Source organism: Clinocottus analis, unplaced genomic scaffold (assembly GCF_023055335.1).
Source record: "Clinocottus analis isolate CAN_PGR_092001 unplaced genomic scaffold, fCliAna1.0.p SCAF_16, whole genome shotgun sequence".
Classification (NCBI taxonomy): Eukaryota; Metazoa; Chordata; class Actinopteri; order Perciformes; family Cottidae; genus Clinocottus; species Clinocottus analis.
The window spans coordinates 11234401-11250348 of record NW_027175887.1 but is presented as its reverse complement, the minus strand read 5'-3'; the positions used below and the strand labels follow the sequence as shown (position 1 = coordinate 11250348).

Genomic DNA, 15948 nt, shown 5'->3' with positions numbered 1-15948 from the left:
GGTGCTGATAAGCCCCGCCCACAGATGAATTCTATTGGTCTATACAATTAAGGGTTGAACGCGATTGGTTGAAATCAATGGCCGTCATATTTACCAGCTGCAGCTGTGTTCAAAAAACCTTGTTCTTATATGAACATGAATATTACTGTATAGCGCGCCGTAATAATTCTCTATAAATGCCCGAAAATACAATTCAGAAAAATACACACAAGCATTCACCCTCTGATTATATCTCGAACATAAATATACGACTGACCGTAAATAAGCCTAAATTGTTCCTATGAAAATGTTTAACCGAAATAAAACAACAGTGAACCAAATCTTAGTGTCATCATGTATATATATTTTTTAAGTTAAACGAGCTGTCGCTTAGGGGGATGAGTGGTCGTCCCGTTACCACGAGGTAGCCGGTTCGATCCCCACTCCCCCCACAGTTCACACGTCGAAGTGTCTCTGAGCACGACATTTAACCCCTCGTTGTTCCCCGGGCGCCTCATAGGGCAGCCCACTGCTCCTAATCAAGGATGGGTCAAATGCAGAAAAGAATTTCCCCAAGGGGATTAATGAAAGTGTATGTTTCTTTTCTATATCATATTAACCCCTCTGAAGTACTTGAACGCAGCTTGAAGTCAGCCGGTTGCTATGTAACAGTGTGTCAACACCAGAGGGAACGTTGTCGAGTTCTGGAACGACTAAAACTTTTTAGCTCACGCTGGATCTTGTGATTGTCGGAGGTAACTTTGCTTAGTTAATGTGTGTCTGGTAAACTCATTTATCATTCTGTTAAAACTATCCAGTTAAAATAATCTTAGCTGTTACACAATAAAATGTTTTTTATTGTTGTTTAACGTCATCAAATAAAATACAAATTCCCAAAAATGTATTCTGTTTATTAATCAAGATGGAAAATGAGAATTTGATGGATGAGGAGATGCTACAGAAGGCGATAGGGGAGCAAGCTGCTCAGGATCAGGTTGGACGTATTGGCAAGGTGGAAGGAATCCACTTCAATGAAATACGTAAACTACGACTGGATTACAAAAGTGAGAAGGAAAATGCAAATAAATACACAAATACATAAATGAATGTGTAATGTGTTGGTATGGGTTTAGGCATCAAAGTTGTTTGTTCACAGACATCCTGATGATTGACCACCTATGGGAATTCAAATCTTTGGTCAGATTGGATTTGAACAGCAACCTCATAGAGAAGATCGAGGGCCTGGACCATCTGATTAATCTAACATGGCTTAGTAAGATGAAGCGTCTTATTTCTGCTCATGCTTTCAGCAATAATGGTGTATGTATTGACAAAGATATATAGATAGCATCTTAAAATATGAGCACAGAAACCACCATTAATATTTACAGTCATTCTAAATGTGTCTTTCAGATCTGTCATTCAACAGCATCGAGAAAATCGAGGGTCTGCAGTCTCTGCGGAAGCTTGAAGTGCTAAATTTGTCCAACAACAGAATCTCTGTCATTGAAAATATGGACACACTTGAGAGACTCACTCATTTCTTCATCGCAAACAACCTCCTTGGACAGTTGGACAACGTAACAAACATTTTTTGGCATAAATATTTCACACATTATGTCATTTCATGCTGTACTGCAAGTATTACGTAATTTGTGTTTTGCATTTTCAGAATATAACGTTACATTATGTTGACATGATCTAATACACCCTGATTACATTTCAAAGGTGCTCTATCTCAGGAAGTTCAAGAACATGTTCACCATCAACCTGTATGGAAATCCTGTCTCTCAGGCAGACAATTACAAACTTTCCATCGCTGCATACTTTCCAAACTTGATGTGCCTGGACTACAGAATACTTGACGAGAAAACTGTAAGAATAAAGTGTGTTTAATACACACTGCAGAGTTATTTTTTTTTATTATATTGTGTATATATTTTTTTATTTTGTATATATCTTTCATCCCTGTTTTTATATTTTATTTTATTTTGTCTATCTATCTATATATCTATCTATCTATTGTCTTTCCTTTCTAAGCATTTTTTACAAATACCTTTCTTTAACCCTTTCTTTTGGAAATCCCACATGGTCAAATCCCACTACTGCATAACCACATCACATATCTCTCTGTACAGAAGAATGAAGCATCTATAAAATACAGCTATGTCCTTGACAAGATCAAACGTGAGGAGCTGCAGAGGCAACAGGCTGAGGAAGTTAAGCAAAACCAGGAAGCTCAAGTCAAATTATACATGGTAATATAATCCTCAACATTAATTTCTACTGTGTACTCATCATTTTGAATACCGACTGTGTGAGAGTTTGGTTATTCTTCCCCACAGGATGCCTTTGTAGAGGCCTTGAATGGCTCTGACCTGTTTAAGAGCATGCTCAAAGACGACCCAGAGGCTCTGCACAATGTGCCTGAAGCGGCTCACCTGCTTCAAACATATCCTGTGTGGTCTTGACTTTCTAATCTATGCGGATGAATTAGTCGTAGTATGTTCCTTAACCATACACTTACATTTGAATGCCAAATGGTGGAGCTGTGTATGCAGTTATTTGAAACAGGTTTGGCAGAGCATGAGCGAAGAGAGACAGAGGTGAACTCCTTCTTCGGGGGTCAGGAAGAGGCCGTGACGCACTACCAGCAGAAAGCATCACGCGTAATGACAGATTTTGAGCAGCGACGCAAAGTGGTGAGCCATTCGGACCATAATGTTTTAAAAAGACCTGCAGTAAACCTGCTCTTAGCAATTAGTATGAGGATACCTCTTGTGTTCGCACCTCTCTAGAGGATGGTGGAGCTGCAGCAGTCATCAGACCCGGACCTCCTGAAGGTCAACATCAACCACTGCAAAGAGGAAATCAACCAACTCTGTAACAGCCTTATGGCACTAGAGTTTCAGCTGGTCAGCCAGCTGGAGGTCAGTGTGTGTGTGTGTGTGTGTGTGTGTGTGTGTGTGTGTGTGTGTGTGTGTGTGTGTGTGTGTGTGTGTCTGTGTGTCTGTGTGTCTGTGTGTGTGTGTGTGTGTGTGTGTGTTTGTGTGTGTTTATACATCTTCTCTACTTGGTGAAACATATGAACCCTTCTCAATTCTCTTAGACCTCAGTAAAATAATGTCGCATAGTTTATTATAGATTCCACGGCTACAGATTGAATACATTCCCTGACATCTACATGTCACCAACAGTGTACCTTTTTTTCTGTTTGTTTAATTTCAGGCTAACATTAAAAAGTTGGACATCAACATCTCAGACATGATTGGCAACTTCAGTGAAACTGCTCAGGGGATATATCCTTTCTCATTGTGCATCATTTGAAGAGCTTTCCATTAACACTAGTTCATAACTGTTGTCAGGGTAAAGCTATTGAGGTACTGCACTTCCTCATTTGGTGAAGCAACTTGCTCCCAATCCCATTTGAATGTAATAAAGTTTGTTTTGAGTGGTCATTAATCGAGTCATGTTGAGACGTCATCGTCTAATTGCTACACAGTGACAAGCAAACACACACAGTTTGGGTGCAAAATAAAAGATAATTTAGTTTAAACTTTCCATAACACAGTTGTACATTTGCCCAATGTCGAGATCTGGAAGATAATTATTATGAGAATGTGCGAATGATGGCAGCAAATGTGGCTAAGGACAAAGGGGAGCACAGGCCCGATCATGATAAAACGGTGAGTGTTTTATTCCCTTCAGACCAAACTGGCATACCTCCCAAATATAGGATAACATAGATAACTATTTAGACAGTACTTAAATTGCTGTCAAGGCCTTCTCTCTCAGTTATGTAATGAAGTATATACTGTATATTATTGCAGATATAGCAGAATAATAAGAGATTAACCTAACATGAGATGACGGAGATTAACCTGAACAGGTCAGACAACGTTGGGATATGGTTAATTACCATTGTCAGTGCCCTCAGCTGTTCACTGTGTTGTCTCTGTGCAGCTGCTTGTAGACAAAGACACCGTGATGGATGCACTGGCCACCAGCCACGACAACCACCTGCTGAAGATCCATGACCGAGAGACTCAGCTGATGACACGTGCCGATGCCTGGAAGGTTGCTCTCGTTAAAGGGGTAGGGAGCTGAAGTTACTCAATTTATATGTTCATATGGATGATGTCACTCTCTCCTGTATTTTACATTTGTGATATTGTTTTCTTTTTGTCTTTGCGGATAATTACAGATTGAAGAGAAAGAACTTAAGCGGAACCGCATGAGAATCTCAGACATCTACAGATACGCGGACCATTTGTTGGAGCAGCTGGAAGATTCGCAGTAGCATCATCTGTTAAACAATCCCCCCTCTCGAAAGTTTGTTTATGTATTCGGTTTCATAAAATGGAACAAGACATTTACTCAACAATAAAAAAAATAATAATAATAATTCTAATTGTTTATTTGTTTTTTGCTTCCTATTTTTGAAGTTTTAAACATTTTTTCAATGATCTTTATACTGTTTTAGTGTCTTCTCTTGTTTCACTGCCACATATGTGTGCTTAGTGATTAATGTGGCGTACATCTATAGGTAGAAAATAACAGAAGAAAAGCAACAGTACACAGAGTGCAGACCAAAAACAGAAAAGAAAAATATATAATATGTGTTTTTAAAAATTAAACAAAAACAAAATCAAAATTAAATGATAAAATAATCTAATTAAGTCTCTTATTCCATCATGAAGCTGATCAGCCTGCTTCAAGGCCTCTACCAACAACCCTGTCCCTAAAAAAACAAGGTTCACAGGACTGCCTACAGTCCCATCGCTCTAACTCATGGTGATGAAGTGACCCTCCAAGGCCCACTGAACCCATTGAACCCTTCTGCAGTTTGCCTCCGGAGCCAACAGGTCTGTAGACAACACAGTCGACATGTCCCTCCACTACATCCTCCTGCATCTGGACTCCTCAGGAGTCCTGTATCTGCTGCAGGACAAGCTCTCCAAGCTGCAGGTGCCTTCACTCGTCACTTTTTGCGCAATAAAACATTTGCAAGTAAAAATCAGATACTTGATCAATACATTTGTTTAACCAGCTTGAACATGTAAAGAAAAGCAACCCCTAATTAGATTAGCTTTGTCTGCAGTTCGTTATCCGCCACCGCTATGTTTACACAAGCACAAAAAGAAAGCTTGCCATTTACTGTTCTGGGAGTATTTGGTTTTAGGATTCTATGTGTAGTGAATATTAATAGGAGTAGTTAAGTGTAGTAATACAATCCTAGAGATACCTAAATCCCGACCAGAGGGCCACCGTAGTTTTCTGACATTCTTAGAAAGAGAGGGGTGCGAACGGAGCGGTGTACTGTTGCTTGCAATCTACAACCTCACCACTAGATGCCCCTACATATCACTCTGTTCCTTTAAACGAAGGAACTTTAGCCTAAAATATGTCAACAAGGCAGGTAACTCTAGCTCTTACAATTAAAAAAAAAATCAGTTTTAATAAATTATTGTAAATTGATTAATGTATATAGTACTATTTAGCTAAATTTTCAATTAAGTCTCTCTCTTTGTACCGATTTGAACCAACATTTACACTACCAAATTACAGTACTGGTACATACTGGTACTAGCTGAAGTCTTCGTGAATCACGTGACAATCAAGCGTTTTGAACTTTTGACGTTGACGCGACTCTCCCTTTGCACGGTTCTGGTTGTGCCTCGTTAGAAAATTGCATACAACTCCCAGAATGCACTCGGCGTACATTATCCAATACGAGCGTAAGCACCAGTTTCCAGCCAATGCGCTCCACGGTAGCTAGAATCTGAAGTGAAACGTTGCAGTGAGTCCCTCCTCGGCAGTCGGTCCATGGACAGCTCACACGATTGGGCAAAGTTTTTGGGAGCTCGGGGGATTCGATAGACCCTCCGTCAGGACCCGACCTCTGTCCAGCTCTGGTGCTTCTCGGCCATAAAGTTAATGACGGTCGCTGACGGTGACACGTTAGCGCTCATCATGCCTGTCCGAGCAGAGTGCCTCAGTACCACCGGCGCGGCCTGCCCATCCTCGGCCTCGCTTGTTCCCCCTGCCCCGATCAACACCTTCCAGCCCGGGGTGGCCACCTCACTGCTGTACAGCGGCTCACAGTTTCGGGGTTATCAGAAGAGCAAAGGCAACTCCTACGACGTGGAGGTTGTGTTGCAGGTAAATCGTTATTGACGTACACACGTCCTGTTTGGTCCGTTAACGTCAGTTTGTTAATACATTGCAAAGTCAGCATATGTGTAGCAGTAGTTGCTAACTTAGCTGACGTTAGCTCGTGAAGATTTTTTATGGATGTCATTCAGTACGCGGAAGAAAAATATTTCTAATTGACTGTGTTTCTACTGTGACATATATAATTTTGACATAATTGAACCCATTGACGTTGTAGTCTATTCTGTAGTGACGTTACACATAGCACCCTAACCTACACGTTAGCATCTTGTGCAACTAGCAGCATAAATGAGTAGAATAAATCTACGAGAATTGACGTTGACAGCAATGTCAACAGTCTCACTGACACAACATGTCATGTTTCACTGCAAACCCACTCTGTGGGCTGTCTGTGGTCGAGCCCTCCTGCACTTTTTTGTTTTTTTAAATCATTAAGAATAATTACTATTTTTGTACCTGTGGTTTCAGGCCACTTGAGATACATAACGATGTTTTCCCTCAATGTGTTTGCAGCATGTGACCGTGGCGGACTCGTATTTGTGTGGCTACCTAAAGATCAAAGGTTTGACTGAGGTGAGCGTTGAAACTTGGTCACAGGTAGTAACAGGTAGTACTGACCTTTTATTCTGAGCACTGACTGTTTTTTACATTTAAGCGAGTGGGAACTGGTTTCTGCTTGCTTCATAAGGCTGAATGTAAACAAATAAAAAGTTTAGAGGTAGACCGTTGCGATCTAACTAGATGTCATGTAATGTTTACACTCTACTTCTGAGTGTGTCAACTGTATACCCATTACATCACACACTATATTGAGGGCAAAAGGTCAGCAGATTCCAGCAGTGAGTTTTTTTTTCTTCTGTGGCAGCGTAAAGTAAACAATTGGCAAGAAGTCAAATTTAAACTGGCGAGTTGTTTTTGTGAAAATTAAGCCAAGAGAACGAATCGTAAGTCAACATGCATAATGATGAAGATTCTTCCCAATATGTGACCTGTACAAAGTATAACTTTATTTTCAAATCTAGATATGAAAAAATGTGGGGAAACCGTTACTATATCATAATTGTTGCATCACCTAATGTTATCACTTAGTTTAAAGTCTCCGAAAATTCAGGAAATGTAAATCATCATGTTGCAGTGATGGACAAAGCACCTTGAAAGCATTTTTAAAACAAATATAGTTTGCAGGCATACACTTTTGAAGCAATGCTGAACCACAATGTATGTGTTCACTTTCTCTTTCCCGTCTCTGTGTGATAGGAGTATCCGACTCTCACAACATTCTTTGCTGGTGAAATTATTAGTCGAAAAAGGCCTTTTTTAACCAGGAAGTGGGACGCGGATGAGGATGTGGACAGAAAGCACTGGGTATGTCCGGTTTCACTTGTATTTAGGTTGATTACTAACCAATTCTGCCTACAGCTCTTCATCTAACAAGTTCACTGACACGTTGTATTCTTACGTCTGGCAGAAAAGACCCTAAATTGCAAAAAGAGTTTTATTTTTTCCATTTTGTTTGCTGTCTCTCGCCTAAAAATAGATGGAGCCAGGCAGAAGCTTTTATCACTTTGTGAAAAAAATCCCACGGCAAATAAAAAGAAGTTTATGTTAAGAAAAACGGACATTTCTGTATTTTATGAACATATAGTGATGATAACCAAAAAGTAGACTTTGCACAGTTTTCTTGTCATCATCTCCATACGTTCTATTTTCTTATCAGTATTTTATGAACTCTTACCAGGGCAAGTTCCAGCCTTTTTACAAATATGCCAAAAGCTTCAACTCGGATGACTTTGACTACGAAATGTTGGACAACAGTGATTATGTCTTTATGAGGTGGAAGGTTAGTACATCATCTTACAACATCTCTCTATATGTCCTTGTTTTGGCTTACAGCTCTAACCTTCACTTTTTTTTCTTCTTCTGCACCCTCAGGAGCAGTTTTTAGTCCCAGACCACACAATCAAAGACATTAGCGGTGCCTCCTTTGCTGGCTTCTATTACATCTGTTTCCAGAAGTCCACTGCTACTATTGAGGGCTATTATTACCATCGGAGCTCAGAATGGTAACGACCAAACATTACAAACCGAGACAATCGCTTTTGCCACATTAGTGCCTGTTTCTTTTCTCCAACATGACTCTTAATCCTCTTTTCTACTTTCCTCCCTAGGTACCAGTCTTTAAACCTAAACCACGTTCGAGAGCACAGTATGCCTATTTATGAGTTTCGGTGACAAACGCACACCAGAGTACCGAGTCAAGGAGGGGACACTTCATACGGCTCTGTGGTTCAACTGGACGGGAACAACAGAGAGTCCTTTAGTGCCGAGATTGGAGCGGACCCGCTGCCCTTCCTGCAGGGACCGAAAACGCGGTCGGGCTCTCCGGAGGTGGACTGATGCAACAAAGGCACAGAGAAGGACAAGCTTAAAGGAAGCGAAAGATCCGTGGAGGACAGCCGGTTCTTGCAGTCACTGTACAGCCTCATTATTACCTCAGATTTCATTTTTTTAATTGTATTTTGGTCTGTTTTTAATTTGTGCCACCTGATTTTTTTGCGCTCGCAAAGGATCTGTCTTCCTGTTGTCGGACATCGAAATATGTTCCTGTTTTCCTCACAATGGCCTTTCAGCGAGGAGTGAGTGGCAAAAGGAACGAGGATAAAGGGGGTTGTGTTTGTTCAGTAAAGCTGAATTTAAATCATCTAACATCACTTTGACACCCCTGCAGTGTTTAATGCAGAGTATGATGGTTGTAGGTTGTTTTTTTTGCCAAAAGGTTGCAGAAAGTAGCAACGATGAGCAGTGGTCTACTTTTTATGCAAGGTCTTTAAGACCGTAAGTTGTGGATCAGGCGTTCAGGGATGGCGTTTTTTGGGCAATACGTGTTGAAACCAACGAGTTCGGATCACAGCGACGATGACCTCCAACAGGTTGATAACCAACAACCATTTGTTTCTAAGCTGCTGCTTTTTCAAACGCAACACGAAGTCTTCAAGGGGCTTCATGTCAAAGTTTCTCTATGCAAGCCAAAGGTCACTAAGAGGTCGGCTTTCTAAGAGTGCATGACTTCTTTTTATTTCCAGACGATTTATCTTCCTTCCATTTATTTTTAGAGTAAACGTCTGAGTAGAACTGCATAAGAAAAACAAGACTGACTGATGAATAGATTTAATAACAGTTACCAGCATTTGAAGCTCAGACATGTGACCGTACATTCCAACACTAGTTTAAAAAAAATAAAAAAATGTTTTAAATTGTATCTTATGTGTCGACAAATGGGGCACATGTGGAGTTAGACTAACTGAAAATGTTAAGATGTGACAACAAAACAATGCTTAGATTTGAATGTTAATCTTCAATACAGTCTGTGGATAAAATCTTGGTTTTCTTAAGTTCTGGTCACATCATTTTAATATTATTTCCATCTTCAGAAGCAGTCGTTTGGCTTAATGAGGAAGGCACAACAGTTGAACGTAACAAAAAAAAAGCTCCACACAACATGTCCGTCGACAATGTGTTACTGTTCTGTCCTCAGTGAAAAATATGTCAAAAAGCACTTTTTGTGACTCGTGGAGAAATGTAAAGTAGGAAGAGTATCACCTCCTTTGATGCTAAAGGGGAAAAAAAAAACCTGCTGCCTTAAAATTTTAAATGTCTGTAAATCTTTTTTTATTTTAAAAAGACAAATTATTAGGTGAGTAATGTTCTATTTGAAAAAAAAAAATGTTAAAGTACATTTCCGTGTTTGAGAAAAGTTTTTATCCAGCGCCTGAGGATTGCAGAAGGCGTTGTATCAAAGCGTGCATGTACTCCGCCTGCCTCTGTGTTGCTTCTAGGCTTTCAGCTGGCTCGGCTGCTGCTGCATGACGAGGGGATGTGATGGGCTGCGGGGGGAAAAAACTTTTTATTGGATGTGGATTGAAAGTGTTGCAATCCAATTTAAAAATAATTGCTGTTTTTTTTTTATCAATCATATAACAATGAAAATGTGCAATGTAAGAAACAGATGTTTATTTGTGAGTGTGTTATTACAAGTCTCGACTGAATACACTTGATTTAAAGAAGATGTATGATAAATCAGCCTCATTGCGTGAGGAGAAATAAAGAGTGAATTATTTCATACCTCATCGTATCATACCTCTTTGTCTAACTCACAGAACAGGAGTTCAGACCACAAAGGCCATAGCGGCCTCCACTAGATGTCAGTAGTGGACAACTAAACGTACACGGACCGTCCTTCCCTCTCTCAAGCACTCCTCAGGCTTTAAACTTTTCAAACATCTCAGCCTTCTGCAGCTGTTAGGTCACATGATACACGGCCAACTTTGTATTGTCTGACTGTGGGTGCATTCCAAGTCTCTTAATTGTCATTTCCTCGCTCCTTGACTCAAAGGAGGAGCCTCTTCTTCCTCCGCCGACGAGTAGGAGATGATCATGAACGAGGAATTCAGGATCATAATCATGGAACATCTAACACCACCACCGCTGCGAGGGCCAGACAAGAAACATGGAAAAAGATCGCACACAAGTTAAATGTGCGTGTTGGGAAAATGTATAAACTCATTTAAAAGTGCCTCATCAATCAGATTATATACGTGCTGCTGGCAGTAGACTTCATGGAATGCATCATCCAATGAGATCTTGCCAGCAAAAATAATGACCTCAATTCTTTCAGAATAAGTATATAAAAACAAGCCCAAAGAGTATCTAATTGATACAAATCAATATATACTTTTGAGGATATATGTACTGTGCATGCTTATGTATCATGTATTATACGCAACCCGGTCTCAGTCGGCTTCAGTCATCAGAAACCGTTGTTGCTTCACGTGACATCTCACGGGAAACAATGCCTTATGTCTCTTAAAACATTTCCTCATCCTCTTTCCTCACATGGTTTCCTTGCATCTCTTCATGCATCCTTGATGGGCGTGACAAAGTTGCAATCAAAAGATGCAAGTGAGGGAAACGGGGAGGCACAAGAGACTTGGGATGCATCCACAGTGTCGGTGCAAATAAGTAAATCTTTAAATAAAGTGAAAAAGAAAGCAACCCAATGCCTGCATATGGAGTCAGTGAATAGATCAGATCTCTGAAGTATATTCCCCATAAACCTCAATTCCTTTATGATCAGGTTGAATTCACACAAAACAGTTGAATGTGCAGCGTTGTTCTAAAGATACTTATGTGAAAAAGAATACATGGTTTGGTTTTCCAAAGGTGAAGAGTATGTTTTGTTTTGGGAGTTCCTTTGCATGGTTACCATCAGGCAGGTGATTAACCACTTATAGTTTCAAGAGAAACTTGAATAAACAAATCAAGGCTCTGTCAGAGTGACTCATGTTTGGTGTACGTGCCGCAGGTCACAAAGAGGGGAGGAAATGTGTTAGACAAAGAAATGTGAAAGAAAACATGATATGGGCCGAAACTTCCTGATCTGGCTTGAACAATAAACAATGTCATAGATTTAATGAAATGGAATATAGACGTGTGTGTGTGTGTGTGTGTGTGTGCACGTGTACTAAAAATCCGATCAAAAGTATACTATATTGTTAATAATATATGCATGTACGCTGGCAGTTTCTTTGGAACTACCAGAAACGTTGTTACATTATTAAAAATCAGCAAATCAGAATCAGAAAACCATTTGGAATTTGTCCTGGTGGAAGGTGCATGACATGTAAACATTTAACGATAAACATAAAACAGAGTGCAATAAAAAAGGGAACATGAATATTTACAATTGGGTCGACTGAGTATTTACGATTTAAACGATGTAATGTAAACATTAAAGTTAGAATAAGTCAAGTTCAAATGAAATGTAAATAAAGTGCACATAATGAAGTGATTATGTAAAAGGGACAATTGTAAAGTAACGAGGCAAAGAGTATTTAAGTATGAGGTGTGGAAGGATGTGACTCGAAGATTGTCTGGGTGACGCAGTCAGTCAGAGGGGGACTCGGGCTCTGGATGAGCTGACGGGAAACAAACTGTTTGTGTGACGTGAAGTCTTGGTCCTGATGCACCGCAGCCTCCTGCCAGCGGGGAAGCGACTCAAACAATGCATGTCCGGGATGAGAGGGGTCGGCTCCAGTCTTTCTAACCCGCTCCAGAGTGCTTGAAGGGAACAAGTCCTGGAGGGATGGCAGATTACAGCCAATCCCCCTCTCAGCAGAGCGGATGATGCAAATGACGCAATTGGTGAAGTTATTGATGCAGTATTATAATTTGCATTGTATATTATACATAGAACTGTTTTATAACAGAGTTATAGGCTTTCTGCAGTCACCTGCATGCTTTCCTCTGTGGGTGTGCACCTCTCTCTCTCTCTCTCTCTCTCTCCCTCTCTCCCTCTCTCCCTCTCTCTCTCTCTCTCTCTCTCTCTCTCTCTCTCTCTCTCTCTCTCTCTCTCTCTCTCTCTCATTGCCCCAGTGACGAGGGCGTGTTGTCTACGTGCCTGACGCCGGTGGAGGAGCAGATATAAACACACCTGCAGCGCGTCTGAGAGCGAGGCTGAGAGGATTCCTACTGCGTCAACACACACACACACATACACACACACATACACACACACGTCTCTGTGGGCTCATCATGGACCGCTATCCCTTCAGCGTCAGTTTAATCGGAGTGCTGCACAAGGAGAAGAGCAAAGTAAGCGCATATGGAGATGTGTCTTCTTTTAGTGCCACCTTCAAAAATCTGTGTGATTAATTTAGCATCCCCCCCCCCCCCCCCCCTCACAGATGTATATGACCTCCGTGCTTTGGTCGGACCAGAACGAGATTGTAGTTTACAGGACTTATCCGGATTTCAAGAAAGTGCACGTAAGTGTAAAATGCTCCAGCTCCTCTTCCTGTGTGTGGCGCGTGCATGTGTGGTTGTTGGTTCGTAACAGTTTTGTTATACATGTTTCTCTTTCTGACAGAAACAACTGAAGAAAGCATTTCCAACGGCAAACAAAATGAAAAAATCGGACAGAGTGCTTCCCAAGTTTCGAGGTGTGTGTTGGTAAATTACAGCTTCTGAGAGTTAACAAGTGCATTTACAGGCTGTTTGGATTCTGACCCCGTCCCGTGTGCTTTTAGACAAAATGGTGACCGCTGGCACGCCGAATAAAGGTCCAGCCAAGTCCCTACAGCGGCTCAAGTTCTTGCAGAAATATTGCAGTGAACTTCTGAGCTGCGACCCGCAGGTGTGTCAGTCTGCAGAACTCATCCAGTTCTTCCACCCCAAAGACGAGGACCTGCATCCGGACTTCGCCAAGAACTGGTAGGCTGAAGATATTTGTAGTCAATTAGAGTCCATTCATTTTGTAGGAGTTTGTGGGAATGAGCTTTAGTCTTGTTCGGGGCATTGAGCCCAGAGCAAACACTGCAGACTAAAGCAGATTCTGTAAAACATGCATGAACATAAGGAAATACTTATTCTTAAATGTATGTCTTCTTCAACCTGGTTTTCCTTCACACTGGTAAAACCAAAAGGTGTATACAAAATTGCTGTATTTCTTTTTTTTGTATAAACATATAAGAGCATGTAAAAGGATTGAAAAAATAGACAATGTGAGTCTCTGCGAGCATGTGGACCTGGATAATGTGAAATTCTGAAGTATCATTTGAAACACAACCTGGTCTATTGCTGCTCAACAAACATGATTAATGCCGAGTTGGAATTAGACCTGGGCATGAGCTGCTCTGTGTTTTTCTGAAGATAAATGTTTCTCCAAATTAACCCGCGGCTGTCCTCCTCAGCGTCATGATCTTGCCATCAGACAATGAAGTCATCTCCGATGCAGGAGAGGTCAAAGGTGGAAACGTGACCCAGCCGTTCGTCACGGAGACGTACAGATGCGTGGCCCCTTACGAGACCAAGGACACCAAGAACAAACCGTTCAAAGTGACGTTGGATGAAAAAGTAGACGTGCTCATCAAAGACCAAGCAGGTGAGCGAGCTGCGGCGCTCCCGGTGTCCCGTTACTGGTTCCACCTCATCGACGCCGATGCGTGTTGCGTAACACGTGGTTGTGTTGGTTTAGGGTGGTGGCTGGTGGAGAATGAAGACAAGAAGATGGCCTGGTTCCCTGCCCCCTACCTGGAGAAGCTTGATGATGAAGATGACGATGACGAAGATGACATCGACGGGAATCCTGAACAAGGTACGTTCCACAGATACGGTTTCAGTTACTTAATCCTCAATATATTAGCTCGTCAAGGATCAAGGCCTGTTTGAAATTCCTCAGTGGCTTAGCGTCAGTCACGATATTATATGTTAAAGTCCCGCCTTTCCCTCTCAGGAGCGCTGTACACTGCAGTCAAGAGCTACAAGGCCACCAAGGACGACGAGATAACCGTGGCCATTGGGTCAGTGGTGGAGATCCTGCAGAAGTCCGCCAACGGCTGGTGGCTCATCAGGTATTTAGCACTTTAGCTGAACTTTGTAAACATTCCAGTGGCATTGAAGATTGCGTGTCGCAGACTTGAACCCCGCCTTCTCGTCTTTGTCGTTTCTAAACAGATACAACAGCAAAGCGGGCTACATCCCCGCCATGTACCTGCAGCCCTACAACAACCCTCACATCCGCATGACAGGCAACCATCAGGGTCGGCGGTCCTCCACCCCGAACCCCTCCCCAAACCAGATTCCTTCCCTGACCCTGCAGTCCAACCAGCTCAACCTCTCGCAAGGAAATTTGCTGCAGCTTCCCATCAGGTCTTCCACACCCAAACTGCAGCCCTCCAACAAGCTGCAGAGTTATGACTCTCTCGACATCCAGTCTGAACAACCTCCCGCCGGCCCTGCAGCCCGCCACGTTGCCGCCTCACCCACGACCGCAAAGTTTGACCCTCCACCCACGATCATGGTGGAGATGGACGGAGAAGAGGAGCTGCGTGGCACGAGCGCGAGTCAAGATAGCGAAGGAAGCTTTTCGAGCGACAGCGACGTCAGCGATGACCTTAATTCTTCCTGGACGAGCTCCTCGTCCTTCAACCTGAGCAAAAGCTACAACGAGGACCAGCTGCGCCTCAGCCGTACGCCCCCTCCTACGCGGGGCAACCGCCTGAGCCCGGCGAACATCTCCGACGGGAGAATGATCCCCAGTGTCTCCGACCCCAACCTCTACAAGGGCCCGGCGGGCTCGACGGCACCGAAGGTGCCACCCAGACCGAAGGCTCAGGAGATCCTCACCCGGTGCACCACCGTCACCCGCAAGAACGCAACCAAAGGCAGCATGTCACCCGTCCAAACAGAGATAATCAGCTGCTGAAGTGAACACCGATGAGCAGTTTTATTTCATTATCAAGGAACTTTATTTCTGCTGTGGCTCAAGGATCTTGTCCTGCCAACCACCATTTAATTGGGAAAAAAAACAAGACTGTTGTTGCCGCGTAGTCAACTAACATAAACGAAATTAGTCTGTAACTCTCAACTATCTTAACTACTACTCTCTAACTCAAATGCTCATTTATTTTCCATACTGGAAACCTAGTGTTGTGCTTTATATGCATTTTAACTGTTTTTGTGAGGGCCATAAAAGTAAATGTTTGTCTGAACTAACAGAGTATGCAGGTTGTTCCATTTCCTGCTAAAGCCTGTGAAACGCAAACTCAACTTGAGAAATGCGATGTGTGTAAATATCACTGAATATACAAAACAAAGTCTGACCATGTACATTATGTGTATTCACGTTACTATAGAGCTGGAACAAATAAAACATATTTTACCAACTTGATTTCATCTACAAATGTCTTGATTTGAACTTTTGTTTTTTTCAGTCGCATCACAAGTTAGAAGTTGGGT

At 42.0% G+C, this 15948-nt stretch overlaps 3 protein-coding genes across 3 annotated transcripts; all 3 read left to right on the top strand.

Moving 5' to 3' along the window:
• The first annotated feature begins 671 nt into the window (after positions 1-671).
• drc3 (dynein regulatory complex subunit 3) lies at positions 672-4292 on the top strand. The gene is made up of 13 exons (XM_068578020.1): positions 672-734; positions 902-1043; positions 1136-1252; positions 1393-1559; positions 1708-1854; positions 2118-2237; positions 2325-2431; positions 2507-2681; positions 2778-2909; positions 3208-3278; positions 3557-3665; positions 3943-4074; positions 4184-4292. Exons 2-13 carry the CDS (start codon positions 902-904, stop codon positions 4277-4279), a joined length of 1515 nt encoding a protein of 504 aa, XP_068434121.1. The 5' UTR covers positions 672-734; the 3' UTR covers positions 4280-4292.
• Positions 4293-5760: 1468 nt separating this feature from the next.
• gid4 (GID complex subunit 4 homolog) lies at positions 5761-10253 on the top strand. The gene is made up of 6 exons (XM_068578427.1): positions 5761-6141; positions 6667-6726; positions 7411-7518; positions 7892-7993; positions 8086-8216; positions 8322-10253. The coding sequence occupies exons 1-6, from the start codon at positions 5917-5919 to the stop codon at positions 8383-8385; spliced, it is 690 nt and encodes a 229-aa protein (XP_068434528.1). The 5' UTR covers positions 5761-5916; the 3' UTR covers positions 8386-10253.
• A 2452-nt stretch (positions 10254-12705) lies between these two features.
• Positions 12706-15866, top strand: noxo1a (NADPH oxidase organizer 1a). Its single transcript, XM_068578426.1, has 8 exons — positions 12706-12804; positions 12897-12977; positions 13079-13151; positions 13239-13422; positions 13902-14092; positions 14186-14305; positions 14444-14561; positions 14665-15866. The coding sequence occupies exons 1-8, from the start codon at positions 12745-12747 to the stop codon at positions 15413-15415; spliced, it is 1578 nt and encodes a 525-aa protein (XP_068434527.1). The 5' UTR covers positions 12706-12744; the 3' UTR covers positions 15416-15866.
• Positions 15867-15948: the final 82 nt, after the last annotated feature.